Here is a 21906-nt window from a genome sequence, read left to right as displayed (position 1 = left end):
GGCGTTTGCTTGAATTTGTGAGACACGAGAATACAACGACCTATTATTGACCATTTTGCTTGTGATGGCTTTAATTCTATTAATTGCTGGTTATATCCCTGGTTAGACATAGAAAAGTCCTCCATACAGTTTTACTACCTTCATATACACCTAAAAGAATATCTAAAAGCGATACCCGATATGCACATCGGAGGGTTCCTACATATAACATCTCTAATACCACACTTGGGGCAAATAGGTCACATCAGTAAAGCCTCCCATCGTCAATAACAGAGGCATCATGGGTGGCCAACTCTTGTGCAAGGTATGTGGATATACGTACTCCTCTAGGGCACCAGGACTGTCTAGAAGACGGAAATAATACACGGCGAAGTAGGACGGCTAGATATAGATATAGAAATAGAGGGTCTAGTCGATAATCCGGTAAATGGTTAAAGTAATGCTATTTCACGTAGCAAATACAGCTTAAAATCCGGAGATATAGATACGATAGGGTATATACCTACAGTCGTCGTCACTATCGAATTCTATTAAGTGATAATGATAATCTAATAGAGCCTTCGAAAGTAGATCGAGGGCTTATAACCTCATCGGCGAGAAGAAGCCAGTTACCCGATCGTATGGTAAGCTAACAAGGAACTGGGGAAGAAACAAGAAGAGACGAGCATGACCTAGCCTAAAAGATCAAAAGAATCAGGCACTAACAATCAGATGCCAACAAACTCTCCTCCGCTGGCATATATATCGTCTAGTAGACTCAACATCTTATTCACCCAAAAAACCCCCTAGAATCTAATTTACACATCCAGTTTAAACATGCGGAATGCTTGTCACCCATTCGACAGTCGTATAGGAGCGGACGGGAAGAGCTCTCAACGAACTAAAGGCTAGAGCCATGATCACCAGACGTAAGATTGCGTATACGATGAAGCAAAAAAACTCAGTGAATATGACTGTCCAATACCAAAAGAGCTTTCGAGCATTGAATGCCTTAGTAAGGAATGGGAACAGCCCTCTTGACTCAAACCAAGCCACATACATATGTATGGTACTGGCTACGCTGTAAATACCAACGATGGCAACGCAAGCAAACGATGAGGCAAGCCAAATAATTCGTTCAGCTTCAGTAGGGAAGGGGAAGTTCCATCTATAAAGAAAAAGACCAATGTGTTAGTAAACCAATAGCAACAATCTATATAATTAAGAGTAGACTAGTATTTACCCAGCAAGATGAATACCACAGTAAAGAAAAGCAACAAAGGTATTAATAGCGCACACAATGCATGCATGAGATGGCTTTTCGAAAAGAGCACAGTAGCCCTCTTCTGCTGGATCGAAAGGTACCGTGGCTGCGTCATTAAGCCATCGAGCAGCCTGCGCAAAAACAGACAAAACGGTTTGATCCCTTATGTGTGCGTGACGGTGGACCCAACCATGAGGATTTGTCGCCGTGCGGTCGACAAGGTGAGTCGGTAAATCATTACGATCGCATTTGACATAAATCATGATAGGTGTGGTCATATCCTTAGGATTGTACCACCACATGGCATACAGCAGTACACCACAGGCAATATAAGCAACTGTGGCTAGTTCGAGTGGTGAAACCGGCAGAGAACTTGCCCATCTTGCTATCGTGTCAACAAGGAACCAGCTAGTTTGAACGACAGTGAATGTTTTCCCCAAAGAATCTGCTTTGGCATGGTCTTCAACATCACGGTCGTGAAAGTCTATGTCTTCGACTATGCTAGCCTCAATGAACGGTTTCATATCGCTTGCTCGGAGGACGTATATCCACCCATCCTGCGTCTGCAAGGCAAGTCCACCAGCAAGAATACAGAAACATTTTCGAAGGGTCCACTCCGTGCGGAATTGAGGGGAATTAGCAGAGTGTTGGTTTTGCACTTGCTCTAGTGGCTTAGTCCGTTTAGTCAACCAAGCATTCGGATCCACCGATTCAAGATATCGGGTTTTCTGTGCTTCATTGCACACCTTCTTCAATCGCATTGCTCGGTAACGCATTACTGAGGCGTTTACGAACACATACTCGGGAAAAAAGATAGCGAGGAGCCAGTATCCGAGATTCGCAATAATTATTCGCACGGTGGGTGAGTTTCGTCGAGGGAGGTTTGGGTGTAGGACTGTCCAGGTACAGGCAAATATCGTCGACAAACAGGACCATACCAGAGCAAATGTGGAGCGGCTGTTGTCCTCTAACTGCCAGCTGACTAGAGCTGTTGAGTTAGAAGCGGCCATGGATCGACCTATGAAAAAAAGTAGACCGAAAAACAACATCCTGCTCAGGAATCGGCCGACCACCAGCGTCGGCAGGGCTCCGTACTCCAGCTTACTCTGGATTAGGGGTTGGTGATGAGGGGGCTATATGAGGGCGATCCACAGTCACGTGAAGTACGAAAAAATTCCCGTACTTAAATGCGCCCAATGTTCGAGCTAGCGCCTTGGCAGTGAGATTGCAACTCGAGAGAAGAGCGTGGAACGAAGAGCGCGAAAAGGTGTAGTGCCTCATAAGCGCTGTTATGTCTCCCCGGCCGGGCGGCAGCCCGATCTGACTTTTGAGCGATTAATTAGTATATAAAAGAAATCAGTAGTTTTACAAATTTGATCCGTCGCTTTTCGCCATATCGCACATAGGCTGAACGATGGCTGCCAGAGTACGCTATCGCCCCACGGCTCCATACCAGCATAACCCTAAGATAGCACCCATCACAATTGCCACAGGTGGGGGCACTTTGAACCATGCACTCCCTGAATATGTCACCGCCGCAACAACCACCCACCATGGCTCCTTACCCAGACTCTGTCCGTTGCTTCTTTCAGAAGTCAGGTATCCAATCTCCCACAAGCGGTACACAGCTGTAAAGACCAGCCCGACTGCAGTGGCATTCACTCCTCTGAGGAAGTCGACCACATACTTCTTCTTCCGCAACACGCGCCAGAAGCTTTGGATTGCAACGGCCAGCGTGATTCCCGGAAGGAAGATTCCCAAACCGCCCAGGAAAGCACCGAAGACGGTCGGGAATTGCGAGCGCTGCAGTGCCAGTGCCCCCAAGAAGACAGCGAAGTTGAAGTTGGGACCGGGGAAGGCTTGGATGATGGCGAGCCCGATCAGGAAGTCTCTACTAGAGACCCAACCGGGATCGACGACATAGGAGCGTAGGAGGGGAATAACAACAGGACCTCCACCAAAGATGACAGTGCCAGCAAGGTACATATTGGCAAAGAGGTCGAGGACCAGTGGGGGTGCGGCGAGCTGGCCTCTGGCAACAAGAATTGCGATGAAGGAAGCTAACCATATTAGTGTCGACTCTCAGGTATTTGTTAGGATGGGGTGCATACCGAAAAAGAGGCACATAATCAGAATTCCGACCCGAATCCGAATAATGTGCTGCTGTAGAGCAACTTCAACGGACGGCGTTGGGCTTGTAGTATCACCTGTGTTCTGTGGTAGGCCTTCGACTCTACGATCTGCCCTTCGCGATCGCGGCGTCTCACCCCTTTGCACTCCGTTCTCTGCTAGGGCTGTATCGTCCATGGCTATGGAGTCCCCGTTTGTCTCGTCCGCTTGTTGGGGACGATGATGTCTGTTCTTCCACGCTAGTTTTGCTCTCAGAAATTGTTGATACAACCATCCATCCCAGATGGTCGTCGCGAAGCCACCGATAACCATCAGCACGGGGAAGTACCAGAGCGCATTGTAACAGAGGCCAGCACATGCGCCAAATATCACAAGGATACGGGATATTTTATCGCGAATAGCTTTTTCAGCCAACTGAACGGCCGCAAGTGCAACGATACCTACTGTAGAGGCGTTGAGGCCAGATAGTAAGGCGTAGGCAGGCTCGGGAAGAGTTTCACTCATGCTTTGCACCCCAAGTGAGAGGGCATACATGCCAATTGCGCCAGGAAGGCTGAAACCGTTAGTTAAAATCAACAGACAGCGGGCTCCGCTGAAAAAGGGTATGACTCACGCCCAAATAAAAAACACAAGCATGGCAGGAATAAAACCTGCATGTAATAGGGCTAGGCAGAAAACCATCTTCGTGCTACCCGGACCCGGAAGGCCCTGGCAAATAGCAAAGAGTTCTTGATACTATGAAATTTGTTAGGAGGCCCTCCGGCATCGGATGTGCCATGAGAGTAAGGGGGAATCGTACAGTCTGCTCATCTACCCATTTTTCCTTATCGCCTTTTCCCTCCACGAACCTGCTATGTAGAATCTGGAAGTGTACCGGTGGTCCTCCGAAGGCTGTAAAGCCTAGATCCCATGTACGCAGGAAAACATCCAACAAGCGACTCGGAAGTGGTTTTACAGGTCCCTCATTTTCACTTGAAAGCCGGCTTACCCGTTTTTCATTCAGCCGGGCGAGAGAAGAGAGGGCCTGAGAAAAGGGGGCGAGTGGCATACTGCTCCTTCACAGCTGCGCCGATAGATCGTTCAAGTACAAACAATAAGATAGATAAGGAGGATAATATCCTCTCAAACGTGAGTAGTGCTTCTATAAACCTTGATCGTCGTGCCTTCTACGGAGTAGGTTAAATACCTGATGCGCGGGATCCGTGGGTGGAACGGATGGAAGCCAAGATGTTTAGGTAAGCTCCGCCATTGCACTAAAGTCGAAACAACCAATCAAAGATCAGACCACAAAGCACGTGGGTACCACAGTACGGAACTAGGAAACCCTATTCGGACAGGAATGTCACTGCCTTGGCGTTACAGGATCGAGGCGATGCCAAGCAATGGAAAGGGTCTTCTTGGCAGTCATTCAAGTTGGCGGGGTCCGAATCAAGTTAGAGCATGTAACCTGGGAAAACCATATGTGACAAGCGTATGATGCCATTGGAATCTGCAGGACTTTTGATGTTTGTATTGTTTACAGTCTCATTCAGTCCCGCTCTTGGCATGTCCCATGGCTTACAGGGCCCCCGGGGGCTTAATTCATTATCACGTACAACATACATTGTGTCTAGCTAGGTGGTGTAAGGTCCAAGATAACCCCTTTTATCGCAAGGCGAGTTGCAAGAGGTTTGTGGTCGGTATCATTGTTACCGTGAACCTTCCATCTTCCGTCTGCAAGTGTCGAAGCGCCGTGGCCGTGATTATCATGCACTAGCTCGAAGATGTCCTTGACCAAGGATACTCAACGCCGAGACCTCGCGAGCAGGGGCTCTTTCCACCGAGGCTTCAATATCCTCGATGAAGTCTGCCGGATCCTCATACCCATCCTGTAGACCGTGGAAGATTTTGATTCTGAAGGAGGTCGGCAGGGCAATGGCAGCTTCTGGGACCAAACTATGTTGCTATATTTCTTGCCAGACTTGACATTATTTGACATTATAATAAATAGGTAGCTGAATTCTCCACATACCCTCTCAGTCCCATGTATACTCTCAGCCAATCCCCCCGCTAAAGAAAAGGATGGGTGGTTGAAACACTGGGCCTAGTATGGAGTGAGAAAGTCAAGGTTGACGGTGAAGGCAGGATCGAGCATCTTTTTAATTCTCAGAAGCTCCTTGAGGGTCCCCAGGTCCCGTCAAAAAATAAAGTTCGTTTGATGCCAAAGTGGATACCCGGAGAATAAGCTCAGCCGGAAACCGAACTCAAAACACCTACATCACATTGACCAGCACAGGTTACAGGTTATCTCTAGTCATTTCAATATGGCCAGCGATCAGAGATTCCAGCGGACGGTGCAAGCTGTTGCAGAAGCTGTCCAAACATTTGCCGTTGGAACATTCGACTTTGCAGAGAGCATCAAAAAGATATGGGGACCGCAGACCCAGCCGGATGCAGTGGAGACATCCGATCCCCAGCCCGAGGGCATGCAGGATGTGCAAACGGTTGATCGACTTCGAGATAGAACGCCCGTTTCTCAGGACAGTGATTACCTGGCAATACACTCCCATAGTCATCCCTCGTCCGAGGCAATGGACGATGGGGTGTCAGATGTCATGCATGAAAGAATCGCGCCACCAGAGTCAGCACATCTACAGTTCTTTAATGTCATGGAAGCAGCAGCTGGGTCCATACAGCAATCTTTCAGAACCTGCTACGTGTGCTATTCGCGCTGGCGAGACGAAAGCCCGTTCCCGCCTTGTCATTCTGTTGTATGGGAGGAGGCATGCGAATATTGTATTAGCAGGCAAATTCCCTGTGATATGGTAAGTTGCGCTATAGGCCATAAAAGGTATATGACGCTAAGAAAGAACAGATTCCAGCAGACGAGATAGGGAAGATATTGCATCGCAAGATGAAGGCGGGTGTTTACCTCACAATACAAAATGGGGTTGGCCCGATAGAAAGACAGCGCTTTGCGGATGCATTCCGTGAGGCAGCCGAGCTGCGCGGAATATCTTTACCATCCCCAACTGCGGACCTACCGCAGCAGCAGGTCGGTTCAAAGCGAGTCTATCGAGGTAGTGATGAGCACCAACCTGTGGCCAAACGGCAGCGGACGCAGGATTTGCTACAAGAAGATGTCCCAGAAGATGGGGAGTCTTCGTCATCGTCGGTATCTTCTTCGTCATTGGAAGAAGAAGAAGAGGAAGTGACACAAATCAAAGCGCAACTGAATACGCAAGAAAGGTCGCCTATCAAAATTTCGGATCAGGTTCCAGTTGTGCATAGAATGACACAAGAAGGCATGATACATCCAGAGGAAGAAAATGATGGATCCTCGTCTTTCACGCAGAAACAGTCCTCGGAACAGTCATCATCAGAAGAGGATGACGATGACTACTCTTCCGAAGAAGAGGAAGAAGGGGTGCAAAATCCAACAAAAGAAGTGTCACAAGCGGAACGCAACGTGAAAGCGAAAGCAACGATTCGACTACAAGACGAGAACAGTGAACCATCGTCGTGTTCGTCGGAAGACGAATCCTCAGCAGACGACTCTTCAGAAGGAGACTCTGATGACGAAGCAGAGCCGAGACAGCAACAGACAACAAAGGGAGACTTGCCAAAGGGACCCACATACAATTCGAAAGAACCGATTCAGTTATCAGACGATAAATCTTCCGACTCGTCAGCAGAAGATGAATCCTCGGACGAACTTGGAGAGGCCGAACTTGAAGAGCAAATAGAGAAGCATCTGGCCACCCCAGAAGCATTTTTTCAAGGGGAACCTATCCTACTAGAGGAAGATATTGATGCGTCCGGCTCATCCTCATCTTCATCGGAAGACGAATCCTCCTCCGAAGAGTCAGATGACGAACAAGAGGAACCAAAACAGCAACCGACAAGAGGAACCAAAACAGCAACCGACAACGAAAGAACAGCCACCAAAGGGACATACACACAATTCAAAAGAACCCATTCAGCTATCAAATGACGAGTCATCCAATTCGTCATCAGAAGATGAATCATCGGAAGAAGAGTCAGAGGACGAACCCGAAGGACCAAAGAAACAGCCGGCAGCAAAAGCAGAGCCCAAAAGACGCGAAGAAAGGCCTGAAGAACCGATTGAAATAACAAGTGGTGAATCCTCCTCCTCATCATAAGACGAATCCTCGGAAGGTTCGGAGATGGAGACATAGAGCGAGATATCAACTGCTCCTCTTGTGTCATTATCAGCTTGCTCGTGCTCGTTGGGTGGTCTCGGGGGATTAAAAGTGAGAAAAAAAAAATGAAACAAAGGCACAAGGATCCATGCCAGCAACAGTAATGTAATGCGGAGATATTTTGAAGGTTGCTGGCATCTATTTTGCTTGAATAGCTACACCTACAGGGCTATATCATCTGTCCTATCCCCTTATGTTGCTTGTACTACTCTAATAATAAGATGTTGCTTCTAGGCCCACTGAATCGGTTTAATTGCATATTGTACTTTTTGACCTTGGGTAGTAGTCGGCATGATAATTAGTATCCGTCCTATGGAAGCCGTACAAATAAAGACAATCGGAACTTGCCACAGTGATACTATCATCAAACCGTTCACCGATCAACATGCGACTAATTCTCTCCAGATCCTCCTTCAGTGCAATGCACCAGTTCCTGATAGCAATCCCCCTTTGCCATGCACTAGTTGCAGAACCCTCCATCCCCAAAGTCGACGTCGCCATAATCGGTGGTGGCCTATCAGGACTCTCCGCCGCCAAAGAGCTCGCCGCAGCCAACAAATCCTTCGTCGTCCTAGAAGCACGAGACCGAGTCGGTGGTCGCGTCCTCAATGCCAACCTCGCCGGAAAGGACGTCCAAGAACTAGGCGGCGAATACATCGGACCAACGCAAAACCGCGTGCTGGCTCTCGCAGCCGAACTCGGCCTACCAACCTACAAAACATACACAGAGGGGAACTCAACCTTCTACCGAAACGGCACGGCACGCCATTATAAAGATAGCCTAGGCGGCATTCCTCCCGTGGGACTCGACACCCTCGTTGAACTTGCAGTCTTCATGACCGATATCAATAATCTAGCGAGCACGGTCGACCTGGAAGAACCATGGAATACGCCGAATGCCACGGCGCTGGATTCAATGACTCTAGAAACATACGTCAAGTCTAAACTATCCACCGCTGACTCCCGCGTTCTCCTCGACGTCGCCATCCCAGCCATCCTATCTACCGAAATGAGAGAGCCATCTCTGCTGTATTCATTGTGGTGTATAGCCGCTGCCGGAGATGAAACGGGGCCTGGGACCATCAACCGTCTCATTGGAGTCGACGGCGGTGCACAGGACAGTCGAGTGAGTGGTGGAACACAGTTACTGGCGACGTTACTGGCCGAGAGACTCGGTTTGAAAAACATCTATCTAAGCACACCCGTGCGCAAAGTCCAGCTCAAGGAATCCCGCTATCTAGTCTTGTCAGATGAAATCACCGTCTCAGCCCGACATGTCGTCATCGCCATGTCCCCGTCTGTAGCAACCCGCATTACATTCGATCCCCCGCTACCTGCCGGACGGGACCAGTTAAACCAGCGCATGCCCATGGGGGCACTTGGCAAAGCCATTGCGATCTACCCGAGCGCCTGGTGGCGGGACGAGGGGCTTAACGGGGAAGGCGTGAGTGATACCGGAGCGATCCGAGTGACCTATGACAACTCGCCGGCGGATGGATCATTCGGGGCGATAATGGGGTTCATTGAGGCGGATGAGATGCGGAAGCTGGATACTGCGAGTAAAGACGAGGTCAAGCGTCAGGTCAAGCAGAGTTTTGCTAATCTTTTTGGTCCGCGTGTGGACAATGCTACTGATGTCCTCATTCAGAGGTGGGATCTTGAGGAGTTCTCCCGTGGCGGTCCTAGTGCTTTCATGCCGCCGGGGGTTTTGACGCAGTATGGGTCTTATTTACGTGCTCCGGTTGGGAGGATCCATTTTGCTGGAACGGAGACTTCGCTAAGGTGGATTGGGTATATAGATGGGGCTATTAGTTCGGGGGAAAGGGTTGCTGGGGAGATACTGGAGAATTGGTGAATGGGGGTCTTTGATTAAGGGGCTTTTCCTGGTGGATATGAGGTTGCAAAACTGCGAGAAAATTAGAATTTTATATTTCACTCTCTGGGCTGCCACTGCTATTTTGAGACTTGACTGGTTATGTTCAAGAGCAAGCTACATTCTAAACAATGCTTTTAGTAAAGCAATGTCATCTTCTGGCTATTTTTTGGCCATCTTTTGGCTGATGTCTAGGAGCCCCATCGAGGCAGAGTTTAGTATCCCCACTTTCACCTTAGCTCGGGCAATGAAGAGAACGAGTATTCTCCAACCTTGGGGATTAGATGCAGTAGCTCAAGGCTAGAGGAGAATATAGTAAGAAGCTCAGTGCGGCTTTTCTCTGTTAGGTCAAAACTATCTCGAGCATAAAGTTGCTGTCAAATGTATCAGTCCGGATCGACTCCAGTCTTCTGCATATGGCCCACTCTAGGAAATTCACTCTACTTACCGTATCCGGCAGCATGTTATTCTTTTCACTAATTTCCTTCTAAATAAAGGACGTCTAACTTTTCCCCTTCCTCTGATTGCTCTGATTGCCGGGTGAACGTCCCGGTTGGCGTCACGCTAATAGGGAGCAAGTAGAACTATATAAATTCGAAAACCCCCACCAACATCTACATATCAGCCCCTGAAGCCCAGTTGCCAAAAAGCCATGTCGAGAGGAAAACGCCGCCGCCGCCATTCAAAGGCCGTCCAGCAAACCCAGTCACCAGCACCCTCGTTGCCAACTCCAGTGACGGAGCCAGGCCGGCAGCGGAAGCGGAAGCGTTATCACCACAAGGCCAAAAAGCGGCCACCATCGTCTTCACAAGTGTATAGAAAAGATGGATTAAACTCAGAATCACCACAGGCCGTGTCATCCAATCATCCGCCCACAGACCAAGAGCGAAAAAACCCACGATCCGTTCATAACTCTCAAGTCAAGGTTCAGGAGCAAAGATCATCACCCAAACGTTCGACGACACCATTGCAGCGTGCGCCTAAAGCCAAAAGAGTATATGAATCTGATTCTGAGTTTGAGTTCAAGTATATAAACAAGGCCCAGGCTCAATTGAAGCCGCGAGTGGCTTTGCGATCACCTCCATCATCACCACAAAAGGTAGTGGGTCTCAAAAAGACCACAACAGTTTCTGGGAATGAGCGCGGCAGCGATGTCCGTGAGACATCGGCAGATGCAGACTCAGAGTCTGAAAGGGAACGCGAACCAGCCTCACCATCGCCATCACTTCCCTCACCGCAAAGGGCCCTAGTCGAAAATACCACGCCAGTCTCTAATCACGACCGCCAGCGCACGTCTCGTGGGACATCGTTGTCAAACCCAACATCAGAATCACAGCCAGTGTTTACACCTGAACCGGAACGGGAACCATCCCAGTCACCAGGAGCATCGCTGGAAAGAGTCGTGGGCCACGAAGAAGCTACACCAGCTTCCTATCCTGACTATGGGCATCGAACCCGTGAACCATCGGCATCAGATATTGACAATGAGCCTGAAACTGCATCTGAAGCAGAACCGGGCCATGGCCCGGAATCGTCCTTGTCATCGTCCTCACCATGCAATAAGACAGCCCTAAAACGGAAGAGATCAAACACCCACCATGCGTCCCGGCGCAAGGCAGCGCCATTACCTGCTCCTTCGTCACTGGACTGTCTGCCTGAAGTTGAATCCGAACCTACGTTGCCATCAATGGATAGTCTCACATGTTCAGAGTCAGCGTTACGGAACTTCAGGCGTGATCATTGGCGCAAAGCCTGCGAACCAAAAGAACCGCCATTACCATCCCGATCAGACTTGTCTAAAGTGATAGGACCCTCGAGTCCGTCGATATTCGTACCCATATCAGAATTCCAACCACCGGAATCTGAAGCTGAGTCTCGATATGCGTCCCCGAGTCCAACCCAAATAACACTAGCGTCGTCTCCACCCGTACCTCCAACTATCTCACGAGTGCGGTCTCGAGTTCGTTCTCGACTTCCCTCACCTCAGCGCTGGTTATCGCGACTCGGACGGCCAGACCAAAAATCATCATTAAGCAAAACCGTCTGGACCTCGCGTCTCCGGCCTACATGTGAGATATATTTCACCGACGAGCCTCTCCTGATAGACAGCATGAGATATCCACACCTTTCCGCCGAATTTCCGCCTGATGCTCACGGGAATCCCGAGTTCAGGTTTGAGGATAACTCAGGTGATGATTCCGATTTCGAGCTTCCAGGAGACTTTGAGCCTCCGGAAGCTAAACGGCGTAGATTATGGTCATCTGGAGACTCGCCAGAGACAGAGTTGACAGAGCGAGAGTCATCTCTGGAACCCGAGGAGTCATCAGAGCCGGAGCAGTCGTCAGAGCCTGAGGCACAGATAGATCTTGAGCCATTATTGCTCGATATTGCGGGCTCGTCAGATCCGCAGCCATTGCCCGAGCTTGAAAGATCATCAGACACAGAGAGATCATCGAATCCTGAGAGCGAACATCCCCGCCCGCCTACTTCAATCCGGGATCAGTTACCGGTACGGCAATCGAGGCAACTTAACAAGCGGATCGACGAAGCGATTGTGAGAGATAAGGAACAGAATCCCAAATTCTGGGGTCGTTCTTGGATGAAAGAATATGAGAGAGGTGTACCGATAAAAGAACGAGTTGAGGCCGAGTATATGGAAGAGATGGCGAAGAAGAAAGAAGAAGCGGAAAGGAAGAAAAGGGAAAAGCAGGAGAGGGATAGAATCCTGAAGGAGAAAAGGGAGAAGAAGAGAAAAGAAATGGCAGAGCAAAAATTGCGACTGGAGAGGGAGGAACAGAAGAGAATGGAAGAGGAGCAGGAGAGGGAGCAGGAGAGGCAGAAGCAGAAGAAGACCCAGAGGAGGGAGGAGCTGGAACGACGGAGGGCGAGGGCGAACAAGCCGAAGAACGTGGAATCAGCGTTGCAGGAGATGTTAGACGAGAGGGAGACTACGGATGTTGAGATATCGGTTGATCCTGAGGGGTTAAAGGTAGCTCAGACTGCGTACAGGTTGTATATGCGAAAGAAGGCAAGGGAAAAGGAAATAGAAGATTGAAGAGCTAGCATATGGGGGGAAAAGGTTGGCATCACTTGTATAATAGCAATCAACATCATCGAACCAGATAAGGGGAAAAGAACGATTTGGTAGTATTGATAGATCTATTAGGAGTACAGGGGATATCATCAATACACCAGGGCAGTGTGATACAGACTCCAAAACACCCTTCGATGCCAAGGTTGCCAGATATTGACACGCTAGACTTGCATTACACGAGATATGGACACGAACAACCAGAAAAAGAGAGCAAGGTGTATTTCCACACTAGTCCCATGCATCTCCCCAATCATCGGCCTCCTCGTCTTTGGGTTTAGTATCGATCTTCTTAGGTGCAACGACAGTCCGAGGTTTAGCGGAGCTTATCGTCGACCGTGTGGTAACGGCGTTGGTCGAAGCAGCCTTGGTCAAACCCTTGGGTAGGGGATTCTTAGCCTTGGTCTGAGACTTCGCGGCCAGCCAGCCGGCGAAATCAGGTTCGCCGCCATCATCGTACGGCACCACGGGGGCTTTGGTCGATGAGGGAACAGGAGATGTGGGCTTGGGGGTAGCTACAGCGGCAGTGAACGGGTCGTCGTCTTTTTCGTCGTCGTCCATAGCACCCCACGCATCGAAGACGTCATCGCCCTCTTCTTCAGGTTCCTCGTCGTGGACGACCGGGGCCGGGCGGTCTGACATTGACCGGTTCAAGGGCTGAGCTGTGGGACGGAGTACTTGTTTGGTTAGTTCGGTTGGGGGTGTTGGTTTGGCGGGACGAGGAACCGATGCTGAGCGGGCAGTATCAGGGTCAAGAGTCTTGTTAGTGTTGGCAGTTGGTTCAATCTCGCCGTTAGCTGTTGCGATTTTGTTCGTGAATGATGAAATGGCCCAGCCGGCCCAGGAGTTATCACTGGGGGTTCCAACACGAGCATCGGGTTTGTTGACTTCTGCGGATGCGGCAGGGGGTAGGACAGTGTCTGGCATCGTGCTGGCATATTTCCGTGTCCGCTGGACATACAAGTCAAGTGTCTTGTTTGCTTGGTCGCGGATTAATCTGTTCAACGGTAAGGATGGGGCCAGCATTAGGGACTGAGCGCATTACTCACTTTTCCTTGTCCAAAAGTCCAGGGCAAATGGCAGGTAGGATCCTAACAGCACAATCTTCCTCGCTAAATACATCGATAGTCGCAGACAGAGCCAAAAGTCCTGCGTTCCGGGCGTGGACAAATGGGTCTCTGATAGATCTCGTGAATGCCGCAATAAGCACCTTGGAGCGAGTCTGCATGTAATGTCAGTGGCATGTTCCAGTATTAAGGATAAATCACCTACACTTTGACTTAGGTTCTTAGCAATCCGGCCAAGACAAATTGTGGTGTTTGTCCGAATGCCAGGTTGCTCATCATTAGCAGTGCGAGCCAAGAACTTCAAGAGTTCTCCATTGACAATCCTATCATTGAGTTTGTTGACGATGGTCAAAACAGCCTTGACCGTCTGTTCTCGAACCACCGGGGCAACATCGGTGAAGCCAGAAGTCTATGACGTGTTAGTACAACGTGCATTGCCGGGAGATTCGAATTGCTTACCATTTGCGGGAATATTTTGTCGTTGACAACCCTCTGGGGAAGGTTATCGATCATTGACGGAAGGTTATCCAAGAGGCAGACCCGCAGTGCTCGATCAGGGTTGCCAAATAAGCGGACAATAACAGGAGTCAGCTTAGCGTTGAATTCATCTGCTGACAGCTTTGCTCCAATCTTTAGGGTAGCTCCCAGAACTTTCGGTCCACCACCGCCAAACTCGACGGACTTCAGTAGCTCGGGGAGCACTTTCATCTTGAAGAATTCCTCCGGGAAGTCTCCAGAAAGATTATCAAGCTCACTGTAAGTGACGGCACGTTAGCCGGGAAAAGAGCATTGGGCATGACGTTGGGAATATACGCACTTAATGAATTCTTCACGCTCGGCGTCATTCTTGAGCCCCAAGCTGTCGATGTCTTCAGTCATTCGAATGAGTGGTGTCTGGAAGAATCCACCTTGTTTCTTTCCCTGCTCCACGAAATGTCCCGGGCTCAGTCGTAGCTTCGGGTTGGCGGTGCAAAGACGTTTATAGCTTTGCTGCATGCTGGGAGGAATGTTCGTCGTCTTGCCAGCTTGATCGCCGCCCGAGAAGCCCCCATTGAAAACCTCGAAGATTAAAATACCCAGCCCGTAGGCATCGACTGCTGCCAGAGGATTGCGCTTGATGGTATCCCATCCTGTTTTAACAACCTCCGGTGGCGTGTATCGAGCGGCATCAGGCACACTACTTCCGTACGTCTATGCATGGAGTCAGTATAAGGCATCATTCAGGCAGTTCCTGGATAAACCCGAGCCAGGATAACCCACATATATAATCGCATCATCTTCCTTCATAGAGCTCAGAATGTCGAATCCACCTAGCTTCCATTCGCCGCTCTCGCTTGTGAACACCGAGGATGCGCGCACGGCGCCATGAACCGAGGAAGCATCGTCGTTGATGAATTTGAGAGTAGACTGTCCCGAGCAATCCCCGTCAGCAATGCGACAATATTAGGCTCCCAAGAATATCGTACCGCCACAGTATACAACCCCCACTTGGCCGTCTCCTCGCTCAAGCTCCTCCGCTTCACCGGCCAGCTCAGTGGCACGACTCGTTCGGTGACAATATAAAGATTGTGCTCCGTCTGTAAAGCCGTAAGCTGCTGCATCATGATCTCATGTCAAACCAGAGGTCGGGGGGCCAAGTATACCTCAATCGTATCCAAAACCTTAATAACACCAGGATGCCGCAACGTCCTAGACTTGCGCACGGCATTTTTCGCAAGAGGGAGGCGCGACTTGTTCGCATTGATGTCAAATGCAAAGACACTGCAAGCGGAACCGTCATCCTATATGTCCCGCGATATTGTCAGCCATTGAAGCTCGTTCCGCATGGGAAAAAGGAACCGAAAGCCACCGTACCCGTTTCGTACCGTTGTGCAGTGCCCAGACTGAATCACCGATATCGACTCTGTCGCCGAGGGAGAACGGGAGCCCCCCCGCCCTTCGCGATGGCAGATCCGATGGCTGATTTCAGGAAATCCATGGCCGTGGTGTGGCCGATGTGGCAGGTCGGGGATTGTTTGGGGTGTCCGGGGTGCGCGAGTCGGGGCGGCCAATGGCCAAGGGTTCAATATGCGGCCGGTTGTCAGGATGAGATCAATAGGTCGAGTTAGTGACTGAAGATAATCAAGTCCCAGACACAGTGTTCTTCTAAGAAATAGCCAGACACATTAAACGCCGAACTCCTTTCACCCCGCCTTATCGTGATAAACAGCGCTGCCTGAGGCCACCACGTGCTCATAACTATAAATAAAGCTCCTTATCTTCCTTTTCTTCGCCTCCATGCCACCGTCCCACGCGTCTAATTTTGTCGCCAACTGACACTGAAACTCACGATAATTATGCTACTGCACTTATCTTCTTCCAGTCAACACTCACTCACACCAGTCGACAGTCCACAGTTCTAATGTACACAGTAAGTGCCCATTTGCTTTCCCACGCGTTTCAATCCAACCAGCGACGCAAGTCGCCCTCTCCAATGATGCGAACTCTGGTAAAAGGTCAGACCATGACCACAACACCACAAAAGAAGACTCACCCAGCAAAACCGATGGTACTCCCGCAAGCACCAAAACCCATGCAAAACACCACAAACCGGACCCGGAGCGAACTTCAAGAGCTACTACTCGCGCGCACGAACCACATTTCTTTCCAATAGGCTTCCGTCTAATGGAGCAGCTCTGATGATGCCACACCATCACGGAGCTGTGCTCGGACCACGACAACATCCTCCTCCGGTCACACTCTCGTCGACCAACTTCACATAACACCATTCTCCCCACTCTTCCAGCAGAACACAAACGTCTCCCCTCGGAACGCTGGCACGCTGCAGCGGGATCCTAGTCAGTAAACCCATGGCTCGTGGCCACGCTGGACAAAGCGGCGTTGGTCCTGGATCATAGGAGACGTTGTGTACATTTACGCTTCTGTCCGTCCTGAACTAGTACCGCAACTGGGCTTGGTACGTGCGCGCTCATCGCTGAGATCTCGCTTTCGATTACTGTAATATCCTTGCATATTGCGGTGTTGCATAGCTGAGGTCCACCTCGGGATTGTATCCTTAGGGTGTTTCGGTGATAGCGTGCACGGTGCTGGGTCTATGGCGCGAGAAAGTATGGGAAAGGGGAAGTGGCGCCGCTATCTGGGGTTGCCATGTCCGCTTCACTTCCATGAGGACTGGTCGGCGACCAATGGCTGTGGCGTAAAGGGTACGAGGGTTTGGGGTCTAGGGGAGGAGAAGGTATGGGTGGTTGGGGGACACTCTTATGGTGTTCTTTGGGGGGCTTGGGGTTGGACGTATTCTTGCTGGCGGCGTTCTGTTGGCTATGCGGAATACGGGCTTCTCTATTGTCTTCTCTCTGACTCCTTGGGGTGGCATTCCTGGCTGCTCTTCTCTCTCCTCTTCTTTTTCCCTTTTTCATCTGCTGTGAAGAGTGGTGCGGGCATGTTGTTGTGGGGGGCTGGGAGTTGGGAGACGGAGAGGTGTGTTGGTTGGGGTGTGGGCTGGAGGTGTTTGGTTTTTGTGATGCTTGGTGGTGTTTTGGGGGTTTGTTCTGGGGCTTGTTTATGGCTGGAGTGTGGGCAGAGGAGTCTGCAATGGGACGAAGCACCGCGGTGGGTTGATGTCTGGTGTCTGTGGCTTGGATGATGATACTGTTGAAATTTGACCTGAGGAGATCCCCCAAATGCACTTGACTCATCATTCATCCGAAAGGGGTGGTTCGCAGCTGCTGACATCTGCAACAGTTATCTAGCATTGTCGATATCGACGGTATTTGGTTAGGATTCATTATGGGATTTATACCTCGGGATCTAGATCTTCAGTATGGATACAGGTGGTGACTGTGGATGTTTCTATAGTATATATACGCAGAATACAGGAGATTTTCATGTTATAACCATTTCATTGCCAGGCGGCCATAGGTCCGTTGGAGCTATCTGTACTGTCAAGTTCACGCATCTTCAACCACACCTCACTGCTCCGCTTGCTCACCCAGACGAATCACCTTCATCCACATCACCATCCGACCAACCATCGTCTCCACACCGAGACGCAACCCATTGCAGACCTCATTTCCCTCCATGGAAGGTGCAAAGTCCAGTGATCCCATCAAGGGAACACACAAACCCTCCAACCAACAACTGAGAAGAGAAGCGATAAACGAAGACAAAGAAAAACAGGATAAGAGAAAACCAGAAGGAAGAGAACATCTCAAATAAAGAGCAATCTTCAAGACTTCAGCTCGATGATGACGCATGTGGACATGTTGTGCACTAGGTAGGCATACGACGATGCGCTAGGTTGGATATCAAGTGCTCGATTTCAATGGGCTCGTCGCCTAGAAATTGAGTTTCCACGCACACCACCAGATCGAGATCTGGAAATAAATAGGCACAACTAGTAGATTGATCTGTCATGTCTGGTCACAGAGTCAGCGGATGTTGCTCAACACCACGAAGCTGTTCACTCACCGAGCAAGCCTTGAGACGACATGAAGTTCGACGCAGAATTCAAATGTTTTGAGGACCGCGTCAGTGACGGGGAAACAGATGAAGACGCGGTCATGGAAGAGTAACCGGGGTATTTGAGTTGGCGATTGCCAATAATGCAGAGCGCGGGCAAGTCACAGCTAAGCGATAATATGTAGCGTCATTCGAGGGAACCGCTCACGGCTTCATGATTCGTGTAGTTCATTTTCCTTCATCCGTTGCCTCAGCCGGGTGAGAAACTACAGGGGTTGTTGCTGGGGTAGTGGCAGACATCTGGGGTGGCATTTGAGGCATTTGGTTGAAACCGTTGCTGGGTGTCCGATGCTGGTTAGGTGGGAAATGATGCGATTGATGGGGACTTGAGGAAAAGTGAGGCTGCTGTGGGTAGTTGCCACGGTTGGGAGGCACTGGGTTGGTTAAAAACTGGAGACGCTGGATGGGGGACTGTAGCCACACTCACTGTGTCCCGACTGCTGAGGGTAACCGGGTTGGCCGGGCATAAACATCATTGATTGCGGAGGCTGTCCAGATTGCGAGTTCTGGTGCATCATCATGGGCGCACCGCGGCTCGGGCTTGGGTACCCACTATGAGGCTGGGGTGTATGTTGGGGATAGGCGTGGCCTGGGTTCGCGGAGTACATGGGTATTTGTGTGTTATAGGGAGTCATGCCTTGCGGGACTCCCATGTAGGGTCCATTCGAGGCCTGCTGCACCATCATAGGAGCGCCATTCACAAACTGAGGACCACCAGCCTGGAAAGGCCTGATATGGGCGGGTTGGGGCCCGCCGTAAAACTGCGGGACCGGTTGTGGGAAGGAAAGCTGGGCATGGGGAGCCATAGGAGACGGGTATCCATGTTGCATCCGCGGGGACGGGAAAACCTGGGAGTTCGACGCGGACAACTGCATGCGGTGATGATCATCCACATGGGAGGGGCCATGGGGACCCTGAGAATGAAGACCATGAGGTCCATTCGTAGGGCCAGAAGATGGTGGCATGGCTGGGTTACCTTGCTGGAAGTGGAAGGGCACCTGATGTTGCTGGGGAATATTGGTGTTGTTAGAGGCGGACCGACCCTGGGGCGATACTGTGGGAACAGCGACGGGCTGTTTGAACATCTGATCGTACGTCTTCTCTTCGCTGCCGTCCGCGATGTCCCAAGTCGGCAAAGTCTTGTAGGGTGGGGGGGATACCTCCATTCAGCATAATCAACCTCTCAGCGGTCTCTGCGTTCTCCTTCTTCATGCGCTTGATGGGATTGAATTGGTCACTGATCGAGGGTCGTTCGGTGACAGGCAGTGGCTTCCTTGGGCCAAAGAATGCAGTCGGAGTTGTGGCGCGTGACACGGAGCGGTTGCGAGAGAAAGGCCGTGGGCTTGCAGCAGCTCCCGAGGTACCAGGGGTGAAAGTGCTCGCTGCGGGGTTTGGCTTGAACTCCATAGCTTTAACATTGAACTTAGTTGCCGCAGAAGACCCGGCCTGCGACTTGGCAGGGCTGGTGATTCTCTGCTGATCGCTGGCAGGACCAGTTGGGGGTCCACGGGCATCTTGAATGGGAAGAGGAGTGGGAACAGGTCCCATACCCGCGCCCTTTCGTTGCTGTAGATTGTCCGCTAGTCGATGACTGAGCATGCCAACACCAGGACGTCCCGGCGGAACAACTTGCTGGGGGAATCTCCCACCAGCGCCAGCGAGCGGACCAGTTGGAGGATAACCCTGACGAGTGCGGTTGTAGTTTTGACGATCAGCGGGTGCAGATGGGGGCACAGCTCCAGTAGGCCCGGCACCACGAGTAGGTGGCTGTTGCTCTGTGGGAGGTGTAGTGACCTTCGGCGTAGCCTTGTCGTCCCCCTGTTGCAGTGCTCGTTGCATGATTTCTTCTTGCTTTAGCCGGTCCTTGGCTAGGATAGGAACAAGGTCTTTCGGCACCGGAGTGGAGAGTTTGAAGCTCTTGGAAAACTTCATCAGCTCGTTGAGTTTCATGGTCCGGTCATACGAGGCCTGGTTGCGACGGCGCTCCTGCATCTTGATTTTCTCGCTATTTGCGAACTGCCGGAAGTGATCAAGCACCTCCACCTCCACGTTTGCGGTCGCATTTTCAGGTGCGGTCCGCTTTCCAGCCGGTGCGGGAGATGCAGTAGATACTGGGGGTGTAACACCCTTGCCTAAGGCACTCTTCTGCTCGGTGTCTGTTGTGGGTTGCAGAGATGCGACCAGCTCAGTTTGCTGGTCTGCCGGTGCAGCTTCCTTCGCCACGGCCTGAGAGGGGATGGGGATAGGAGCGGTGGGGACTGGAGAAGCAACAGGCTGTTTGGTGGATGCACTGGGAGTCGCAGTAGACTGTGGGGCTGCCTGTCGGCGTCCGGGGGGCATGTACTTGTTTGGCTGGCCGGAAAGCAGTGGAGGGAAGGCTTTGTCTTCGCGGCGAACACCACTGTACTTGTCTTCTTCGTCTTGGTCGCCGGTATCGGGTGCTACAAGGCCACGCTCCTCGCGCATGTGGGGAGTTGTCCACATCTTGTCCCTCAATCTCACGGGCGATCCGAGCTGCCTCCTGCTGCTTCTGTTTGTAGTTGGGATCCGAACGGTCCAGGCGAGTAGTGTAGATGTTCTCATCATAGTTGGTCTTGGCGCCGAAAAGACGCTCGTTTGCCTCAAACTGGTCCCATCCCGCAGAAGTATTGCTCGTTTCGAGTGACATATCAATGTCAGTCTCAGCCGGTTCCCAGCGCTGCAAGGTGCGCTCTCGCATGGCTAGGTTTCCGGAGATATCACTGTCTGTCCTGAAACCCTGGGAAGCACCTGTGGTCTAGATTAGTATATACACAAACGAATCCGACTAAACAATGCAACACGTACCGTTTGGTTCCTTGGCTGAAACTTCAGCTGTGGTAACGTTTGGAACGGAAATGTCGACGACATCCTTGATATCGAACGACATGATGTGCTCGGGCGCGGAGCCTATGTACGGAGTTGCGACATCGCTGATGCCATTTGCTCGGGGTTGGCCCTCTTGCGAGGTTCGCTGGACCATCTTGAGCAGGAAGGAAAGTTCGTTAGGCTCCATGGTCGAGGAAGAGAAGATACCGGTAAACTTCTCTCCGGACTTGGTGGTAATGGTAGTGTGTAGGCCCTAGGTAGCAGTTTAGAATTAATCGACGGGTATGGTGGTGCGACTGGGCTTACCGTGAAGCTGGCGAATAGGAAGACAAGGCGGTCGTGGGCATGGCTATCAGGGGTGTTTGACTCCTTCTGGTTGAGTCTCGAGGACCCAGACTGTTTCTGGTGGGTCATGTTGCCGTTCGATGAAGTGTATGAAGATCGTTGAGTGATGGGGTTGGTCCCTTGGGTCCAGGCCTTGTGGGAGTTTGTGCGCCTATGCAGTAGAACATGCTTGCGTTAGCGGTCACTGGTCACGAAACAGAGAACCACGAAGCATTTCTGTCATCGAATCCGACAGCTTCAATTGGCTCTTGCTGGCGCACAACTCGATGCAAGCCTGCAACAGAGCTCACCAACGCAATCACCAATAGGACAAGAGAAGGGCACGATAAAAACAAAGGGAAATTTCCCAAGTCCGGAGGAAATGAAAATACACAAGAATTTGATTTAACATGCTGTCTAGAAGGAAGGGCCGAACATACCGTTGTCCGCCATCGATGGGGCTACCCGACTGTCGTCGGTTGTCGGACCCCTTCGTGCTGTTACTGGATCTCAGGGTAGATCGACCAGGGTTGGGGGCGCCCGCGCTGGCATTGCCAGACGCGTTGTTGGCCGCCACAGAGTTGAGAGCGGAAGCCATTGATTGACTTTGG

The 21906-nt window shown here is 50.9% G+C and overlaps 7 protein-coding genes across 7 annotated transcripts; 3 read left to right on the top strand and 4 right to left on the bottom strand.

Annotated features, from left to right (window-relative positions):
- Window positions 1–1218: 1218 nt before the first annotated feature.
- On the bottom strand, window positions 1219–4421 carry N7519_000305 (uncharacterized protein; the record flags this gene model as incomplete). Its single annotated transcript, XM_057287084.1, has 7 exons — window positions 1219–1907; window positions 2101–2225; window positions 2349–2567; window positions 2697–3303; window positions 3355–3926; window positions 3987–4108; window positions 4173–4421. The coding sequence occupies 7 exons, from the start codon at window positions 4419–4421 to the stop codon at window positions 1219–1221; spliced, it is 2583 nt and encodes an 860-aa protein (XP_057153167.1).
- Window positions 4422–5118: 697 nt separating this feature from the next.
- N7519_000304 (uncharacterized protein) lies at window positions 5119–5398 on the bottom strand (the record flags this gene model as incomplete). Its single annotated transcript, XM_057287083.1, has 2 exons — window positions 5119–5308; window positions 5385–5398. 2 exons carry the CDS (start codon window positions 5396–5398, stop codon window positions 5119–5121), a joined length of 204 nt encoding a protein of 67 aa, XP_057153166.1.
- Window positions 5399–5676: 278 nt separating this feature from the next.
- On the top strand, window positions 5677–7346 carry N7519_000303 (uncharacterized protein; the record flags this gene model as incomplete). The annotated part of the gene is made up of 2 exons (XM_057287082.1): window positions 5677–6177; window positions 6228–7346. 2 exons carry the CDS (start codon window positions 5677–5679, stop codon window positions 7344–7346), a joined length of 1620 nt encoding a protein of 539 aa, XP_057153165.1.
- Window positions 7347–7960: 614 nt separating this feature from the next.
- N7519_000302 (flavin monoamine oxidase family protein) lies at window positions 7961–9430 on the top strand (the record flags this gene model as incomplete). Its single annotated transcript, XM_057287081.1, has 1 exon — window positions 7961–9430. One exon carries the CDS (start codon window positions 7961–7963, stop codon window positions 9428–9430), a length of 1470 nt encoding a protein of 489 aa, XP_057153164.1.
- Window positions 9431–10100: 670 nt separating this feature from the next.
- N7519_000301 (uncharacterized protein) lies at window positions 10101–12503 on the top strand (the record flags this gene model as incomplete). Its single annotated transcript, XM_057287080.1, has 1 exon — window positions 10101–12503. One exon carries the CDS (start codon window positions 10101–10103, stop codon window positions 12501–12503), a length of 2403 nt encoding a protein of 800 aa, XP_057153163.1.
- Window positions 12504–12770: 267 nt separating this feature from the next.
- Window positions 12771–15584, bottom strand: N7519_000300 (COPI-interacting protein CEX1; the record flags this gene model as incomplete). Its single annotated transcript, XM_057287079.1, has 9 exons — window positions 12771–13536; window positions 13589–13761; window positions 13812–14015; window positions 14066–14360; window positions 14424–14797; window positions 14867–15013; window positions 15073–15201; window positions 15250–15367; window positions 15499–15584. The coding sequence occupies 9 exons, from the start codon at window positions 15582–15584 to the stop codon at window positions 12771–12773; spliced, it is 2292 nt and encodes a 763-aa protein (XP_057153162.1).
- Window positions 15585–18285: 2701 nt separating this feature from the next.
- N7519_000299 (putative PAB1 binding protein (Pbp1)) lies at window positions 18286–21893 on the bottom strand (the record flags this gene model as incomplete). Its single annotated transcript, XM_057287078.1, is given in 7 exon segments — window positions 18286–18498; window positions 18552–19209; window positions 19220–20581; window positions 20607–20893; window positions 20951–21224; window positions 21278–21467; window positions 21736–21893. 7 exon segments carry the CDS (start codon window positions 21891–21893, stop codon window positions 18293–18295), a joined length of 3135 nt encoding a protein of 1044 aa, XP_057153161.1. The 3' UTR covers window positions 18286–18292.
- Window positions 21894–21906: the final 13 nt, after the last annotated feature.

This window comes from Penicillium mononematosum (genome assembly GCF_028829835.1).
Source record: "Penicillium mononematosum strain IBT 11891 chromosome Unknown utg000001l:1.0-4488741.0:1.0-4491989.0, whole genome shotgun sequence".
In the NCBI taxonomy this organism is placed as follows: Eukaryota; Fungi; Ascomycota; class Eurotiomycetes; order Eurotiales; family Aspergillaceae; genus Penicillium; species Penicillium mononematosum.
This window is presented reverse-complemented; position numbering and strand designations above follow the sequence as displayed.